Below are 19,129 nucleotides of genomic sequence, written 5' to 3' on the forward strand. Positions count from 1 at the left end.
GGTAATTGTGGTACACATACCTGATTTTATGATAAATTATAGATTATCTTTCCTTTCCTATCTGCCTGGAAAATAAACAGGACTGATTATAAATGTTACATGGCTCCATATGTACAATGACAAACTCTACTCTGATATGAAACAGAATATCCAATTATGTAGCAGACTGAAGTTTAATGTAGTACTTTAATATAACATGTCTCATTAGTTATTAAACAATGCAAAATGAACTGCAACTGACTTACTAGATAAACCCAGTTTATTTTATTTAATCTCTTACTATTCTTGGGTACTGTTTTGTAAATTGTCATTTATCATAAACATCAAAAGTATTATTTTCCAATCTTATTTGTCCTCATTTAAAATAATTTTGGTTAAAAATTAAGTGGGAACTCATTGGCTGTCATTGATGGTGATAAAAGTGCCAGATCTGGCTAAAAAAATAACTATTGATGTACAAAAAATACACCAAAAAGGGTGTATTTCCACATTAAACACTGACAAATCAATTTAAGTTCACATCAGAAGGACAAAGACCAATTTTAATGAAACCATCAACTCATTGGCTGCCATTGACGGCCATTAAGGTCCAATCCATTTATTTTAAAGTGATACTTTCTGGGGAACGGGCAGTTTAAAGCTTAGTTTAACCTGTCTAAACTTGCAGGTAAAATTTTAAAACGTTTGAAAAGGCAACTGTGGGGATACGACAATTTATCATGTGAAGAGAATCCCTGCATTTTCTGTTCCTTTTGAGTGTTTTGATCCATATACGCCATCAATTTGGCGATCTTTTATGCTGTTCCAGCTTTTATCCCTGGTGCGGTAAAACTATGTAGCTGCCAGTTATGCGAGTAGATCTGAGACGGCCTCTTTGGCACCATATTTGTTTCAGACCGTCTCTGTCTCACGGGCTTTAAAGTCATCTGATGACATAATTAAAAGTGCCTAGTGGGCTTTGCGCACAACAACACAGGAAATTGCTGCGCAGAGTTAAAAGGGATGCAAAGTGTCTCTTCCTTTGTTGTCAAGTTAACTATGAGCAAATGCTAATAAAACAACAAGACGCCTCATGTAATCATTTTCTGACACATGCCATGCTTTACAACCAGGAATTGATCATGCTGTTAATTAACGTTATTTAGAGTCATGATGTGAGCTCAGGGTGATTCCACACTTTAATGCGCACGCACATAACTTTTGCTTTTATATCGTAATACTTTATAGTTTCTTAGTTAATAGTTCCTATAGAGACATAGCCCAATTCTCCCAAATAAATTATATTAGGATTTTTGGTGTGTCAAAGACAAGATGAGTGATTTTTTCTTTATTTTTAATTAAAAGTCTCTTAAGGAAACACCTGAAAGAGACAAATATAGAAATGTTGGAATGTCAGACTGTCCGTGAAGGCAACACAGGTGAAAACAAATACATTTTCAATAGGAACACCTGAAAAGAGAGAAATCTTTTAATAGAAAGTGATAGATATTAATTTATTTAAAAAAAAATAGACACACATTGACAAATGATGATAGATAAATGAGATCATTTGATAATAGCATGACATTTATTAGACATTCTTTGAAGGCAAATCCTGCCATTTAGAATACAGACTAGTGTAGTATAGTTGTGGGTAGCAGCAAGGCTCGTATTGGCCACTAGGGGCACTGTGCACAATCTTGCTGCAGACACATTAGAAGAGAGACAGCCATGGAGAGGCTGACAACCACCGACACTCCTCTTTGTTACGCTTAAAAAAAACTATCTCCGTTCACAACTATGGCACCATCCGAGACGTCTGCTGCTTCCAGGCCAGACGCCCGCTGCGATCCGCGGGGCCGAGAAGGTGAAGTATTTGTCACTTTTGTTTGGGCGACGCGCTGACAGCGGAGGAGAGATTGCGCTAGTCGGTCGAAAAAGGGGCGAGGGAGCGATCGAGCGAGGGAGGGAGATAAGAGATTAAACGCCAGCGCTGTAATCGCTTCGGTACTCGCTGGAAATTGTGCACGATTACGTTGCAGGAATCGTCCTGCCGGTCGCGGAAGTGTCGGCGTCGCTCTCGGCCCTCATGCGGACTACTTTACGAGCGGAGGTGGCGGGGACATGTCAGTGGGTGAACAGTGGCACAAAGTTGTGCACTTGTCCGTGTACCGCCGAGGGGCCTGCTTGCTTGCTGGATCCTAATGTGTGTGTGGACGCCGAGTTAGTTTTGGGTGCCCTTCCCCCACTTTGGCCTTCGCTTTTCAGTCCTTTTTTGACATAAATGTGTCGAGATTTTCCCCTAGGAAACGGCGATGAGGCGATCAGGTGATGTATTTTTTGTTTTATCTCTCTGCCAGGACTTGCTAGTAGATGGATTTTTGGTTGTAGCTACCTATCAGGACCTGCTAATGATATACACCTGGGATGTCAGGTGAAGCTATGTGAAATATCAATGCGCCAAACGAACGGTTCTCGAACGACATGTTTACAGAATTTAAAATAGTTTTTAGATAAAAACAAGAAACTTTTGGGGCAAATGTTTAACAAGATTCATTTTAAATAACATTGCACAAGTGAAATCTTCCATCTTGAAATGGATTGGATGTCTATTGACGTCAATGGCTCCTTTCCTAGGCACAAAATGATAATGTTTTTTCTTTAAGTTTATGTGAAAGAAAATAATTATTATATATTGCTGGGATAGCCTTGTTCAAGTTGAAAAAACATCACCAATTCATCAATCTGACCAAAATGTCTGGATTAACCTTACAAGTTTAACATATAGCGTTTAATATAGTTGTTTACCTGCTGATTTTGATAATAGTGTTAAATGCATCACACAATTGAGCGTTTTTAATGAACCAAACAAAAAAAAAATCAACTTCACCTTAGGTCACCTTTACATTCACTTTCATGGTATTTATAGCTACTCATTAGTTTTACAGGTAAGGTGACTGTAGCAAACATTGTTATGATTTACTAGCGATACTTTTCAATACAATTCAGAACCACACCTTGGAGCAACTGAGGTGAAATTCATTCAATACATTAAACATCATAAAGACAAGCATTTGTTTTTATCCAACCTTTGAAATCATAGTGCAGCTAATCATAATAAAAAAATAATCATAATACTGCAGCTAACCCCGCTATGGGGACAACAGACAAGTTATGTCACAAGAATGAATTAAAATACATTAGATAAGTAATTGTTTCATCATCATTTGTTGTTTTGACAAACTTTTGTCTGTTAAAAAAAAATAAAAATACTTATGATCTTCCTGTTGCTAGGCAGAAAGTAGCATCACTTATGTTGATGGCTATTTTTCAGTTAACATAATGTTAAAATATTACCCAAATAAAGCTGAGTTATCATTTAAACATTCAGTATCTGATACATTCCTCTTATTTAGCTGAATTAGCTTTTATTTTTCTGTTCATCTCAAAACTGGCCCCTTGAGTATTTAATAAACCAGAAGGCTGACAGTGCAGAATTCTAATAGAAATTGAATGTATCCATTAGAAGAGTATTATGGGTTTAACGTATACATTTTCCCATCCATACAGGAGTTACTTCCCCTCGGCGTAAGTAGTTGCCTAAATCTAGAGACCGTGTTATTCTGGCTCCAGAAGGACGTACTACTTAGATGCTTGGACTATGAGCCTAAGCAGCCAAGGTGGCTTCCTGGTTGATCTGGGGGGCAGCTTCAATGAAGATGCCCCCAGACCTCCAGTCCCAGGAGAAGAGGGCGAACTGGTGCTCACCGAGTTTCACAACGCCGGTTTCCAGTCATGCAAAAACCTGAAATGCGAAGTATCTGTGGCCACGCCAAGGAGGCCCGACCTGGATTTGGGCTACGAGCCAGAGGGCAGCGCTTCACCTACACCGCCTTACCTGAGATGGGCGGAGTCACTTCACTCTCTCCTGGACGACCAGGACGGTATCCATCTATTCAGGACTTTCCTCAAACAAGAAGCTTGCGCCGACCTACTGGATTTCTGGTTCGCCTGCAGTGGATTCCGCAAACTGGAAGCCCGCGATGGCAACGACGACAAGCGGCTAAAACTAGCTAAAGCCATCTATAAGAAGTACATCTTGGATAATAACGGCATTGTTTCCAGGCAGATCAAACCGGCGACTAAGTCTTACATCAAAGATTCCGTTATGAAGCTCCATATCGATCCGGCTATGTTTGACCAAGCTCAAACCGAGATCCAAGCCACTATGGAAGAAAACACCTACCCTTTATTCCTTAAATCGGATATATATTTAGAACACGCTCAGGCTGGGGGTGAGAGTCCCAAAATCTACGCAGATCAGAGTCCAATATCTGGAACAACTAAGAACCTAAGCGGTTATTTGCCCACGTTAAATGAACACGAAGAATGGAAGTGCGACCAAGATCCAGAAGAACCATCTGAATGTCACCTCTTACCCAACAGTAGACTCACTCAAAGGCTTCTTACCGAAATTCCATCGCATCGCACCACGGGAAGATTCAACGAAGAGTACAGGTAACTCCTCGCCGCTTCATTTTTTTTCTTCCTAACCCTTTAGCGTTTTTCTGCTAACTGCTGAATTGGAAATAACCCCCTCTTGCCACCTTTTTAGAGCTTCCCAAAATGTGAGATGAAGTGTGTAGGGGGAGATAAGAGGCAGATGGCGCATGAAGAATTCCAAGTACTTTTATGGGGTGGATGAGGAGGCTTCAGGGGAGATTTCACTCCTAAGTCAGAGAGGCAGCTTCATTTTCTGCCACTTTGGGCCAAGTGTGCTACTACTGTTGACGAGCTCTTCAATATAGTGTACATACAACTTATCAAAGCTTTCATTAGGACAGTATACTTCAAAATGTAGGCTATGCTGATAATAGCCATGATAAAAAATACATTCCACCAGACTCCAGCCTCTCCATTTTGCAGTATCGTCTCAAATACAATAAAAAATGACCAAATAAACATCACTTGCCATTGATGCCCATTCAGGAGCTACGTTTAATCTCTTCCGCAATACATTTTGCCTCCCTGAAATGGCACTTTAGCCCTGCTTTTAGCATTTTAGCTCAGAATTCTGCTGTACTATTGATCCATCACACTTTCCATGTACTGTATTTTCACAACTATAAGGCGCACTGCATTATAAGGCGCACTGCATTATAAGGCGCACTGCATTATAAGGCGCACTGCATTATAAGGCGCACTGCATTATAAGGCGCACTGCATTATAAGGCGCACTGCATTATAAGGCGCACTGCATTATAAGGCGCACTGCATTATAAGGCGCACCCTCAATGAATGACATTTTTCCCATATATAAGGCGCACTGTATTATAAGATGCCCTGTCTATTTTGGAGAAAATTTCAGAATTTATAGTCATTAAAAATATGGTTCATAGAGGAAAACCCTCGCAAATTCATTAAATAATTACTAATATTTTTTTTTGTAAGAATTAAACTCGCAAATGTTAAAAACTAACAAACTATGAAGTGAAACAAACACGTTCCATCTGCAGACTTCAAGATCACAACCAAGTAAAGTGATGGTAAATCAATATGAATATAGTTTGAAATTTCACCCATAGTGCAACATAAAAAATAAATAAAAAATAGATCTGCTCATCACAACTCTGCAGTATGCGTCCACACTTCTATCATGTATAAATAATATAAAGACAGGAGTAAAGGTGCGATCACATGGGCAAGAATTGATTAGCTTGGGCGCTGTATATAAAGACTCCTCTTGCCTTTTTCTATTGACCTTTAGTTCTTTCTGTAAAGCTCACCTTTTCTTCTCATAATTCCCACATGTCCCCTTATTTCATGCGGCGTACTCTGCCGTTGCATATATTTCCATTATTAAGTCCGTGGTGTGGAAGCTGAAGGAATTAGCCGCTTGCAAAAGGTTTCTCATTGAGACTCGTTCTCTCTTTGGGATTCGTGTGCATTCTAAACAGGGAATGAGCAGCCCGGTTGAATGAATGCTTTTGGGACTTCCGATGTGAATAAAAAAAGACCATGTTCAACATCTATAATTCATGTGTGAGAAGGCTTGTCAGAAGTATTCTTGGCAATGTCGAGAGTGGCGGATGTGAGTGATGTCAAATGTGTCTACATGTTCAATATGTGCAACACTCGGTTTTGGTGGAATTTGACATGGGTTGTCTAAGAAATGTCGGTCGGTATTTGATTTTAAAGTAATTTTAATTACATCGGAATTTTTATTTTGAGGATTGCTGGAGTGATTTTGTAATACTATTATATACAGGGTGTCTTAAAAAATTTTACTCACTTTTAGAATAAAATGTACTCACTAAAAGTTTTCTGGTCATTGTAAAAGTGAGTACATTTTATTCTAAAAGTGAGTACATTTTATTCTCAAAGCGAGTACATTTTATTCTAAAAAGCGAGTACATTTTAGTCTAAAAGCGAGTACATTTTAGTCTAAAAGTGAGTACATTTTAGTCTAAAAGCGAGTATACTTTACTCTAAAAGCGAGTAGATTTTATTCTAAAAGCGAGTACATTTTATTCTAAAAGCGAGTACATTTTATTCTAAAAGCGAGTACATTTTAGTCTAAAAGCGAGTACATTTTAGTCTAAAAGCGAGTACATTTTATTCTAAAAGCGAGTACATTTTATTCTAAAAGCGAGTACATTTCTTTGAGACACCCTGTATATCTGAGCATTTAATTAGCCAGGACTGACCTTTACCCCAGAATGCAGACCTGGAAGGACGCTTAAGAAATTGCTGATGCAGGGGTGATCGCTATCCAACAACCTTCGTGATCACTCTCATATTGTCCTAAATCGTGACGCTCTTTTCGCTTGATTATGGAATTGTTTTGCCGAATGGAGACTTTTTTGTTTAATTTCCAATGGAGTTGTTTTTGAAACATTAAGTAGGATCAGTAAAAAAATCCAACATCATATTTCCTTTAGAGAAAAGCACAAGTTGGTTAATTTGTAAGACACACCTACTTGGCCAGTACCCAATACCCTACCTTGAGGTACACCCTTATTAATTATTCCCTTTTTTTTTTTGCAGACCTGCGCCTGGCCGTGACTCTGCCGACCGCTACTACGCCAACGCCGGTCACGCGTTAGCTCCAGCCACCAGCGCTAACGACAGCGAACAGCAAAGCTTGTCCAGTGACGCCGACACGCTTTCACTCACCGACAGTAGCATGTACGTATTTTGTTTTCAGCAAAAACACCATCGAATATGGATGATGTTATTTTTCTCCCATCTCCGACTTCATTTTTTTTTTATTGTGACTACTTGTTGTTTATTCCAGAGATGGCATCCCACCATACAGATACCACAAACCTCATCGGCGTGAGATGCACGAAAGCGCCCGGGCGAATGGGCGCGTGCCGTTGCCTCTGATCCCCGTGAGTTATTCATGGTTTCGCTCCACCATCCTCCATTTCTTTCAACTGTCTGTCTCTGCTGTATTTGTCTATCCACGTATGCCCCTGGAGGTGGTGCATATTTAACATGTGTACTATGCCATGAGGCCCGTGAGGGAGTGTAAGAATAGTGGTGAGGAGAAAGCTGTCTAAACGGAGTAGACGAGAAGGCTTCTCCCCCTTCGATTGTGACAGCCTTTCGTACAGATGAGGTGGTTGACTCTGGCTAGGAGCTAATTAGGCTGGCCAGGGTTGAGGTGGTGTGATTTGACTGCATTTTACTGTGATTATACTCCTTCATGCTCAGGTCTGCAATTAAAGGCTAGAGGGGCAATAGCATAATTTTGTGTGGATGGCGTGAATTGTAATTTCATGCTTTTTGCTATGATAACAAATTGCAGATTGGAAATTCTAGAAATGCTAAAATATTCTTCTAGAAATGCTAAAATATTCTTCTAGAAATGCTAAAATGTTCTTCTAGAAATGCTAAAATATTCTTCTAGAAATGCTAAAATATTCTTCTAGAAATGCTAAAATATTCTTCTAGAAATGCTAAAATATTCTTCTAGAAATGCTAAAATATTCTTCTAGAAATGCTAAAATATTCTTCTAGAAATGCTAAAATATTTTTCTAGAAATGCTAAAATATTCTTCTAGAAATGCTAAAATATTCTTCTAGAAATGCTAAAATATTCTTCTAGAAATGCTAAAATATTCTTCTAGAAATGCTAAAATATTCTTTTAGAAATGCTAAAATATTCTTCTAAAAATGCTAAAATATTCTTCTAAAAATGCTAAAATATTGCAAACTTTTTTTTTACTTGCTTGATTTTTAAAACGCACAATGCAAGAATGAGTTTGACACTCCTAAAAGAATCATGACTGATTTTACAAATTACCAAATCAGATTGTATGTACATTTAAGAATTTATCTTAAAGACTTAAGATGCTCTCAATTCCTCGCTTGGTGTCATCTAAATAATATTTAATTTTTCATGATAATAGAAATGCATAGAGGCCATTTTTGTATGATTTGAATAATTGCACTATGCTAAACATTAAATATCTTTTAACTCATTAACTGCAATTTATGGCGAGTAATAAGCAGCAGATCTGCTCTAAAAATGTTTTTACATTACCCATCCAGTAATATTGGCAAATTAACACGTTCAACATAGATACTAAGGCCGTGATATTCCTCCTCTCCTCAGCGCACCAACAGGATCCCAAAAGACATCCACGTGGCTCCAGAACGCTTTGCAGCAGACCTGATCCTCCGCCTGGAGGGTGTCCTGAGAGAGAGAGAAACCGAGGAAAGACTCAGGAGGCTCCGACTGGTATGTCTCTTCCTCTCTCGTCCACTTAAAAAAAAAAAAAAAAAGAGGCCGTTCCTTCACCTCACCACGTGAATCCCATTCGCACAATGGGAGGCTTTGTGTGTTGTGTACTCAAACGTAGGAGAGGCTATCTCTCTCAAAGCCTTTAAGAAATCAATTCCAATTCAATTTACTGTTGAAACCAGCTTTCAAAATTATATTCATGAGAGAGAGTTTAATATCTAAGAGAGATAATTCAATATTTAAGTGCTATTTAATATCGAAGTACTCTTTAATATATAAGAGAGAGAGTTTAATATCTAAGTACTGCTTAATATCTAAGTACTGTTTAATATCTAAGTACTGTTTAATATCTAAGTACTGTTTAATATCTAAGTACTGTTTAATATCTAAGATAGAGTTTAATATCTAAGATAGAGTTTAATATCTAAGTACTGTTTAATATCCAAGTACTGTTTAATATCCAAGTACTGTTTAATATCTAAGTACTGTTTAATATCTAAGTACTGTTTAATATCTAAGATAGAGTTTAATATCCAAGTACTGTTTAATATCCAAGAGAGAGAGTTTAATATCTAAGTACTGTTTAATATCTAAGTACTGTTTAATATCTAAGATAGAGTTTAATATCTAAGATAGAGTTTAATATCCAAGTACTGTTTAATATCCAAGAGAGAGTTTAATATCTAAGTACTGTTTAATATCTAAGTACATTTGACCGGCGACCAAAAGGTACCAAAAGACCGGCGACCAAACGTCCGGTTACGAAACATTGCACTGCCTGAATTACACAAAATGAAAGAAAAACAATCTATCAATAGGCCACATCTGACTATAAATCTGAGTTTCAATAAGGGATATTGAACTATAAAGAATTCCTAACTGTAAAAAAAAGTCAAACAAAATGGACAGTCATCTAAAAAAAAAACTTATCAGACCAAAACAAAGTCCAAAAGCTTATACTGTTTTTCTGTAATGGGATCAAGACGTTTAGAGAGATAAAAAAAAAAAAATGCAATAGTTTGTCCACACTCCACAAAAGGCACCAGTCAATGTGTCCAAGATTTCAAAGAAAAGCTCAATGGAATTAATGAGGCCAGCTATTAACGAGTAGTCTTTTCAAAAATAATAATAAAATAACAGCATGACATGAATCGGTTCGAGCTTCGGCCTGTGGGCGATCTGGCTTTGTGCGCCAATCAGATGGAGCACCTGCGCTTGTAAGCCGGGAACAGAGCGGCGGCGGCGGCGGGCGACGGTTTGATGTCACTTGAACGCCGATCAAGTGTTTGGCGACTGTGAAATGAGGCTCAGTACGTCCAGCCAAGAGTTTGCTTTTGCTTTTTTGCTTTGCTTTGGATTTGAATGAAAAGAAGAAGCCAATGAAAACACGCTAACGGCTGCCTTAGTCTTTGGATTTTGCAGGATTTAACTTCACAGTCTCCTCTTTGCCCTCAGTTTTCTCCAAAAATACAATACACCCAATATGGGTAGAAATGTATAGCTTTTTTGGTGAAAATTACAGCTGTACGTCTTCAGTTTTTTGAGTGAATCAGAATTTTTAGTCCATAAAATTGCCTTTGAAATGACATAATTAAATATTTTTAGTTTAAATATGGTGCTTTTAGTTGTGGATGCTTTAAAATTACTATGCAAAAAAAATATTAGCGGCAATTTTGGCAGAATATAAGTGCATTTTTCACCAGGGCAGGTCTGTATATGTACATTTTTTTGGGGTCCTAGTGATATAAGTCTGCCATCTTGTGGAGAAAATGCCTTTAATTCTCCAAATTCCATATTTACCGTATTTTATTTGCCTATTTTTCGGTCAAAAAATGCTGATTGAATTGAGGGTATGGCTTATATGCGCATAAATTAGACTTGACATGCACAAAATACCATAATGCAAGTTAATGCAGTTGATAATTGTGATGATTTGTAAAAAAGATTTTCCCTTCAAAATAACTCATTTGTACTCCTTAATAAAAGCATGAATATTGACGTCAAAATTTAGAACCAGAAAGCGGCTTATACGAGAGAAATTGTCAAATTAGACAATTTTAAAGCAATTTCCAGAGTCCATTTTTCACGTTGTAGTAGCTAATATGCAAAAAATTTGTAGTATTCAAAGATTTAATCAGTTTGATTTATTTAATAAGAGACATTGGGCAAGGTGCACCACACAAAATAAATCACACTAACAGTGAAACGGAATAGTACAACAAAAATTTAGTTGGTGAGGATTTATTATTATTATTTTTTTTTTATGAAGCAGCAATTGAGCAATGCTTATTATTTTTAATTCATTATCTCCCATTGAAGTTAAAACATCTAAGAATGATTTTTTAACAGTACTTTTGACATAGTATTAACAACTACAACACCCAAAAACAAAGAAAATGCATAAATAAACAACCTTCCTACTATTCTAATGTATTCAGATATATATTTCATAAATGAATACACCCTACTTTTTTTGACCAATAGGAAGAGGCGGACGTCCAACCGGCGAATTACAGCGACTACTACGGCGCCTTCTTGATTGACGCCCACGAGGAGAACCCCGAGAGCATCCTGGACGAACACGTCCAACGAGTCATGAAAACCCCGGGCTGTCAATCCCCTGGAACGGGCCGCCATTCGCCCAAATCCCGTTCGCCAGATGCTTGGGGGACTCCGGGGAAACATCCATGCAAGCACGTTGTCAAGGGCGAGCTGGGTCACCACTACAAACATCATGCTCATCAAGTGGAGTCGACCTGGGGTGCTGGAGCTGCAAACACGGACTGTGCAACTTTTGGGTATGTATATTGGCTGCCATTGACTGCACTAGATGTCCTGCCTCTTGTTTTTTTAACTTTTTTGTTTTGTTTTTTAACTTTTTTTTTAATATTAAAGAGTAAATGTTCTAAAAATATTTTAATATCACCAATAATGAACCAATCATCTTTATTCACAGTTAAATTAATTATTTTAAATGAATAAACCTTCGAAGTAAATATTTTTATACATTATTTGTTCTATTTTTAACTGTTTTTTTTAATATTAAAGCGTAAATGTTCTATAAATATTTTAATAGCACCAATAATGAACCAATCATCTTTATTCAGAGTTAAATTAATTATTTTAAATGAATAAACCTTTTAAGTAAATATTTTTTTACATTATTTGTTTTATTTTTATCTAAAAAAATTAAAATAATAAAGAAATTATAGGGATTTTCTCCCAGACAAGTTTTTTTTTTAATGCAGTTTTAATGCAGTTTTTTTTACACAAATTAAGTTAATAGATGCCATAAGAGTGGTGCTTTTTTACTTTATTATTTTAATGTGATTGTATTTTTATTTACTTCATTCTTATATACAAGTTCTATTTTACTATGTGAAAATTGCCATATATATTTGAAACATTTTTTTAGTTCAAAATAATGCTTTTATTCTTCCCTATGAGAATTTCAATACCCAAAATAGTCACTTTCTCTTTAAAAGTCTAACCTTCTTTTTCCCCCAAACATACCATTTTTGCAGCAACAAAAATGGTGCCCCATGTAGACGAGCATTCAAACGTGGAGAGGAAGCAACAGTTCCTCCAGAAGACACCGAGAAAAAGCAGAAGATCCTCCTGTGGCTCATGGAAGGACAGAAGGAGATGATGCGACACAAAAAGAGTCCATACGGGTCAGTCACATGACCTTATTTACATTTTTTTACTGTCAAGATTTCCTCATGTTAAAAATGGTCCAATCTCAGGAGCACCGCCGGCTCCAGAAAGGGGGCGGGCCATACTGGCGTCCAGCCATCCCATCCTTTCATCCAGGACCCCACCATGCCCCCCAACCCGGCCCCGAGTCCTCTCATCCAATTGGAGGAGGTCCGGAGGAGGCTGGCAGAGGAGAAGATGATCATGTCTGGAACGGTGCAGCCTAAACAGCGGTGAGAGAATTTACTGACAATTTTTGGCATCCAATCGTTATCCTTTTATGAATTTAAATGAGGCAGTTGCTATTAGATAACCCGTTTAAACTAGGAAGGCTGAACTGCAAATTTTTATTTTCCTTCATAAGCATTAGCATAGCATTTATAGTCACAAATAATATGATTTTAAAGGATAGATTTGATTAATGTATTTAAATTCTTGATATATGTCGCCCAATGTAAACAGAGCAGAACACTTTTTTAATACTGTACCAAAGCCTGTCTACCACTAGATGGCAAAAGCAAGCTACACAATAAAATTTCTGTAATTTTTCTATTTTTATTAAGCGCCAGTTCCGATTAAATCAATTAATATTGAAATGAACGATAATTATGAAGGTGTATTCATGTTTTCTCATCAAAGCAATGCTAGCTTAGTACTTTTACAGTATTGTGTCATTCTTTTCAGTAAAAAGACACTACGAATAATAAATGGAAATTCTATATGGGAAGCTAAACTATGCCATGATGTGAAATTTCCACAATAGATGTCTTTTGAGTGTCTAATCAAGATGGCGCTTGTTGGCATCCTCCAGGTACGTGATGGAGGTGATCCAGCGAGGTCGAGCCACACTCAGGACTCCTTTGCTCCAGCCACTCGGCATGGTGCCTGCCGTGTCGGAGTGCGAGCTCTCAGAGACCGAGTATGTCCGCCTACGTCTTCAGTTTACTGGCCTTCACCCCTTTCACAATCCCCATCACTGCCCCTTTGTTACCATCATATCGAATGTATAGAACTCGCTGACCTCTTGTCAACATAACAGGGTTTTTCTTTTATTTTTTTTAATAATAGACGAAGAAAGCTACATCAAACTTAAATTAAGTCCATATTTTTTAGAAGAAAAATATGTCATTCACTGAAATAGAACAGATTAACATTTTTCTCTATCGTTTTCATACATTTTTGCATGGTTTTAAACGTTATTGTTATTAGTTTATACCATTTAGATTTAAAAAAATAAATATTCTTGGTCATTAATTTAAAATCACAAACATTTTACTCATTTAACACAATTTACCGAAATTGTATGTTGTTATAATTACCAAATCTAACTAAAATGAAGTATATATTTTTAATATTTAATCTCCTTGCGGTCTATAGGTTTTAAAAAATGTAATTTTTGTCTTTTGTTAACATAGAAAATGTCAAAATATTAATTTGAAGGTAATTAAACCTTTCTCGACACATTGTTTTATCAGAAAAATCGCACAAACGAATACAGAACAAAACAAATAGAATTATTATATTTTTCCACTCAACAAAATCCCAACATAATACCTCTTCCCTTTTAGCGCAATTGTTTTCTTAACTTCCCCATTGTTAAACTAGTCACGTGTTCCTCTACGTCTCGTTTCATTAATTCCGGTGACTGCCTTTAACTGCCAATGAGCGTCTTTCGTCATGTTTCTCATTTGCTAAAATGGCCTCCAGGGAAATGCGTGGCTTTGGCAAGCTTGGGACGTCTTGTGAGCCTTTTCCCTGTGAATTGCCCATTAGTAAGCTGGTTCCCCGTCAAGAACATCCTTCACCTTGTTTTCTTTTCTCCCTTCAGCACATTTCCATACCTTTTGCACAATGCCGTTATCGCGCGTCGTTAATGCCTCGTCCCTGAGCCGCATATGTTTTGTTGCGTCCCCGCAGGCACAAAGCGGCTAAGAAGCAAGCGAGCGACAGCATGACCGTGGCGTACTACTTCTGCGGGGAACCCATACCCTACAGGACGTCCGTCAAAGGGCGGCTGGTGACGCTCGGCCAGTTTAAAGAGCTGCTGACCAAGAAGGGAAACTACAGGTCAGTTTCAACTCTAACCAAACTACATTATTTTTTTGGTTTTTTTGGTCGCACCTGAGTATAAGTCGCGCCCGAGTATAAGTCGCGCCCGAGTATAAGTCACACCCGAGTGTAAGTCACACCCGAGTGTAAGTCGCACCCGAGTATATGCCTCGCCCGAGTATATGTCTCGCCCGAGTATAAGTCTCGCCCGAGTATAAGTCTCGCCCGAGTATAAGTCTTGCCCGACTATAAGTCTCGCCCGGGTATAAGTCTCGCCCGGGTATAAGTCTCGCCCGAGTATAAGTCTCGCCCGAGTTTAAGTCTCGCCCGAGTATAAGTCTCACCCGAGTATAAGTCTCGCCCGAGTATAAGTCTCGCCCGAGTATAAGTCTCGCCCGAGTATAAGTCTCGCCTGAGTATAAGTCTCGCCCGAGTATAAGTCTCGCCCGAGTATAAGTCTCGCCCGAGTATAAGTCGCTCCAGTCAAATAGGAAAAAAAGTATATCTGTTGCATTTTAGGGTGGGCCATTTTTTAGGGTTATGTTTCGGGTTTGGATCTGGGTTCGGGTTAGAATTAAAAAACAAAGGGTTAGGGTTAAAAAAAAATGAAGGGTTAGAGTTAAAAATGAAGGTTTATTAGAGTTAAAAATGAAGGGTTAGGGTTAAAAATGAAGGGTTAGGGTTAAAAAATGAAAGGTTAGGGTTTGGGTTCAGGTTAGGGTTAAACAATGAAGGGTTAGGGTTAGAGTTAAAAAATGAAGGGTTAGGGTTAGAGTTAAAAAATGAAGGATTAGGGTAAGGGTTAGGGTAAGGGTTAGAGTAAGGGTAAGGGTAAGGGTAAGGGTTAGGGTAAGGGTAAGGGTAAGGGTAAGGTTAAGGGTAAGGGTAGGGGTAAGGGTAAGGGTTAGGGTAAGGGTTAGGGTTAAAAAAACGAAGTTGATGTCTATTGTTGTCCGTGACTGAGTTAAACACTTGTGGAAAAAGCACCTTCTGTATTATTTCTTGTTTTTTTTTTGTTATTAATATTGTATTGTTTCTGTATGTAGGTATTATTTCAAGAAGGTGAGTGACGAGTTTGACTGTGGGGTGGTTTTTGAGGAAGTGCACGAGGACGATGCCACACTGCCAATCTTCGAGGAGAAGATCATCGGCAAAGTGGAAAAGATTGACTGATTGACAGAAGGTGAACTGGAAGTGAATGGAAAGCAAAACACGAAGTGCGTTGTAGTTTTGTAAAGTTTACTGACGGAAAAGCGTTGCGATTTCTTTTCTTTTTTTACGCTGTTCTAATCACTACAGTCAAAACACGTATTTGTGCGTCTTTTTTATATGTATTCATACCAGGTGTGTACAGTTTGTGGTAACAAATAGGGTTTTATATCTATTTAACTATTTAAAAAATTTGCTACTTATTGAAGTCACTCCAATGAAGACCATCATAGTCCTTTTAAAAAGGGATTCTATTGATGACTTTATTTTTCCATGCCACTTAAAAGTTGATTATTATTTTTTGGGGAGACTTTTAGTCGGGAGGGTTTTTTTCCTAAGTTGTAATTTTTTTTTTAGGGCGGGGCTTATTGTAGCAAGTCAATGATCGGGGTATAATATTTCCTAAAATGAATACTGTGTAAAATTATGATTTTTAATTTTAATTAATATTAGGCATGTTTTAGTCAAATTACGTCCAACTAATACTATGAAAAATGATTTGAAAATCTATGCAAGCTGCTTTTAAATTATCATTTTAATGATAAAATGCATCATATGGATTGAATTGGATATCTTAACTTGACAAATCATATCATAACTGATCTTTTTTTTTTTAATCAAGGCAAATTCCAGCAGCGCAAATTCAGTGCCTCTCCTTGTGGTGACTAGAAGTACTGCGTCTCTTTTTAAAAGAGATTGCACGAGCAATGGTTTGTATAATTTCATGGTCATTGGTAAGCCTCGTTGAATTTTTTGTAGCATTTCGATGCAAAACTCGTGAATGTACACGCTAAAAACATCCGGAAAAACATTCAACTTAGGCTCGACTTTAGTGTTTGTTTTTAATTTATTTTTTTTAATACAGCTTGAAGTTCTTCCTACTTGTACCACCACTAACGTTAGACCACTAAGATGTTGCCGTGGCAACAACCGAGCCTTTTTTCTCTTGGGGGTAAGTCAACGTAGCGCGATATGATTTTTTTAACTGTTTTTTTTTTGAAGATTTGTAATACGTATCTTTAATATGGGAGCTCGTTCTAAACGATATGTTGAAGTTTTTGGGGGATTTGTCTTGGATAGGACGTGAAATGGAAGGAAATCTTTAAAAAAAAGCTAGGTGTGTCTCAGTTAGGGTGAATTGAGTTTGGAGATTTAGTTGCCGTGTAAAGCTAATTAATATATTGGTTATCTTTTAATTTATGGATGTCATTTTGCTATTTGTTCAGTTATTTCAGAAGGGGTTTTATTTTTAAGCCTCAAAAATGTCGTTCAAATATATAAAGTGACATCAAAGTGCCTTGATTATCATTATATTATTATTATTATGGGTATTATGATGGTTTGTATGTAAATATGTACAACATGCAGTGTCATTAGACAGTCAATATAACCTCAAAAGAGAACAGAAAAAAGGTACCCAGGGTAATAAAAACATGCAATAAACCAACAGTATGCAGTATGATTAAATAATCACATTACTATATAGGATATTTTTATGCAAAAAGAAGTATAGTAAGGCTTTTTATCGCAAAAAACGACATAGTATAGTATGGCTTTTTATCGCAAAAAAACGACATAGTATAGTAAGGCTTTTTATCGCGAAAAACGACATAGTATAGTATGGCTTTTTATCTAAAAAAAAACGACATAGTATAGTAAGGCTTTTTATTGCAAAAAAACGACATAGTATAGTAAGGCTTTTTATCGCCAAAAACGACATAGTATTGTAAGGCTTTTTATCGCAAAAAAACGACATAGTATAGTAAGGCTTTTTATCGCAAAAAACGACATAGTATAGTAAGGCTTTTTATCGCAAAAAAACGACATAGTATAGTAAGGCTTTTTATCGCAAAAAAACGACATAGTATAGTAAGGCTTTTTATCGCAAAAAAACGACATAGTATAGTATGGCTTTTTATCGCCAAAAACGACATAGTATAGTAAAAAAAAAAGACATAGTATAGTAAGGCTTTTTACCGCCAAAAACGACATAGTATAGTAAGGCTTTTTATCGCAAAAAAACGACATAGTATAGTATGGCTTTTTATCGCCAAAAACGACATAGTATAGTAAGGCTTTTTATCGCAAAAAACGACATAGTATAGTAAGGCTTTTTATCGCAAAAAACGACATAGTATAGTAAGGCTTTTTATCGCAAAAAAACGACATAGTATAGTATGGCTTTTTATCGCCAAAAACGACATACTATAGTAAGGCTTTTTATCTAAAAAAAACGACATAGTATAGTAAGGCTTTTTATCGCCAAAGACGACATAGTATAGTAAGGCTTTTTATCGCAAAAAAACGACATAGTATAGTAAGGCTTTTTATCGTAAAAAAACGACATAGTATAGTAAGGCTTTTTATCGCAAAAAAACGACATAGTATAGTAAGGCTTTTTATCGTAAAAAAACGACATAGTATAGTAAGGCTTTTTATCGCAAAAAAACGACATAGTATAGTAAGGCTTTTTATCGCAAAAAACGACATAGTATAGTAAGGCTTTTTATCGCAAAAAAACGACATAGTATAGTATGGCTTTTTATCGCCAAAAACGACATAGTATAGTAAGGCTTTTTATCGCAAAAAAACGACATAGTATAGTAAGGCTTTTTATCGCAAAAAAACGACATAGTATAGTAAGGCTTTTTATCGTAAAAAAACGACATAGTATGGTATGGCTTTTTATCGCCAAAAACGACATACTATAGTAAGGCTTTTTATCTAAAAAAAAACGACATAGTATAGTAAGGCTTTTTATCGCCAAAGACGACATAGTATAGTAAGGCTTTTTATCGCAAAAAAACGACATAATATAGTACGGCTTTTTATCGCCAAAAACGACATAGTATAGTAAGGCTTTTTATCGCAAAAAACGACATAGTATAGTAAGGCTTTTTATCGCAAAAAAACGACATAGTATAGTAAGCCTTTTTATCGTAAAAAAACGACATAGTATAGTATGGCTTTTTATCGCCAAAAACGACAGAGTATAGTAAGGCTTTTTATCGCAAAAAAACGACATAGTATAGTATGGTTTTTTATCGCCAAAAACGACATACTATAGTAAGGCTTTTTATCTAAAAAAAAACGACATAGTATAGTAAGGCTTTTTATCGCAAAAAAACGACATAATATAGTACGGCTTTTTATCGCCAAAAACGACATAGTATAGTAAGGCTTTTTATCGCAAAAAAACGACATAGTATAGTACGGCTTTTTATTGCCAAAAACGACATAGTATAGTAAGGCTTTTTATCTAAAAAAAACGACATAGTATAGTAAGGCTTTTTATCGCCAAAAACGACATAGTATAGTAAGGCTTTTTATCGCAAAAAAACCGACATAGTATAGTAAGGCTTTTTATCGCAAAAAAAACGACATAGTATATTAAGGCTTTTTATCGCAAAAAAACGACATAGTATAGTAAGGCTTTTTATCGCA

The 19,129-nt window shown here is 36.7% G+C and overlaps 1 protein-coding gene across 1 annotated transcript; it reads left to right on the forward strand.

Annotated features, from left to right (window-relative positions):
* Window positions 1–1,619: 1,619 nt before the first annotated feature.
* Window positions 1,620–17,132, forward strand: axin1 (axin 1). The gene is made up of 11 exons (XM_077734900.1): window positions 1,620–1,846; window positions 3,550–4,497; window positions 7,027–7,167; window positions 7,277–7,373; window positions 8,603–8,728; window positions 11,216–11,529; window positions 12,256–12,405; window positions 12,478–12,660; window positions 13,239–13,346; window positions 14,345–14,494; window positions 15,523–17,132. Exons 2-11 carry the CDS (start codon window positions 3,641–3,643, stop codon window positions 15,647–15,649), a joined length of 2,253 nt encoding a protein of 750 aa, XP_077591026.1. The 5' UTR covers window positions 1,620–1,846; window positions 3,550–3,640; the 3' UTR covers window positions 15,650–17,132.
* The last annotated feature ends 1,997 nt before the right edge of the window (window positions 17,133–19,129 follow it).

Source organism: Stigmatopora nigra, chromosome 15 (genome assembly GCF_051989575.1).
Source record: "Stigmatopora nigra isolate UIUO_SnigA chromosome 15, RoL_Snig_1.1, whole genome shotgun sequence".
NCBI classification, from domain to species: Eukaryota; Metazoa; Chordata; class Actinopteri; order Syngnathiformes; family Syngnathidae; genus Stigmatopora; species Stigmatopora nigra.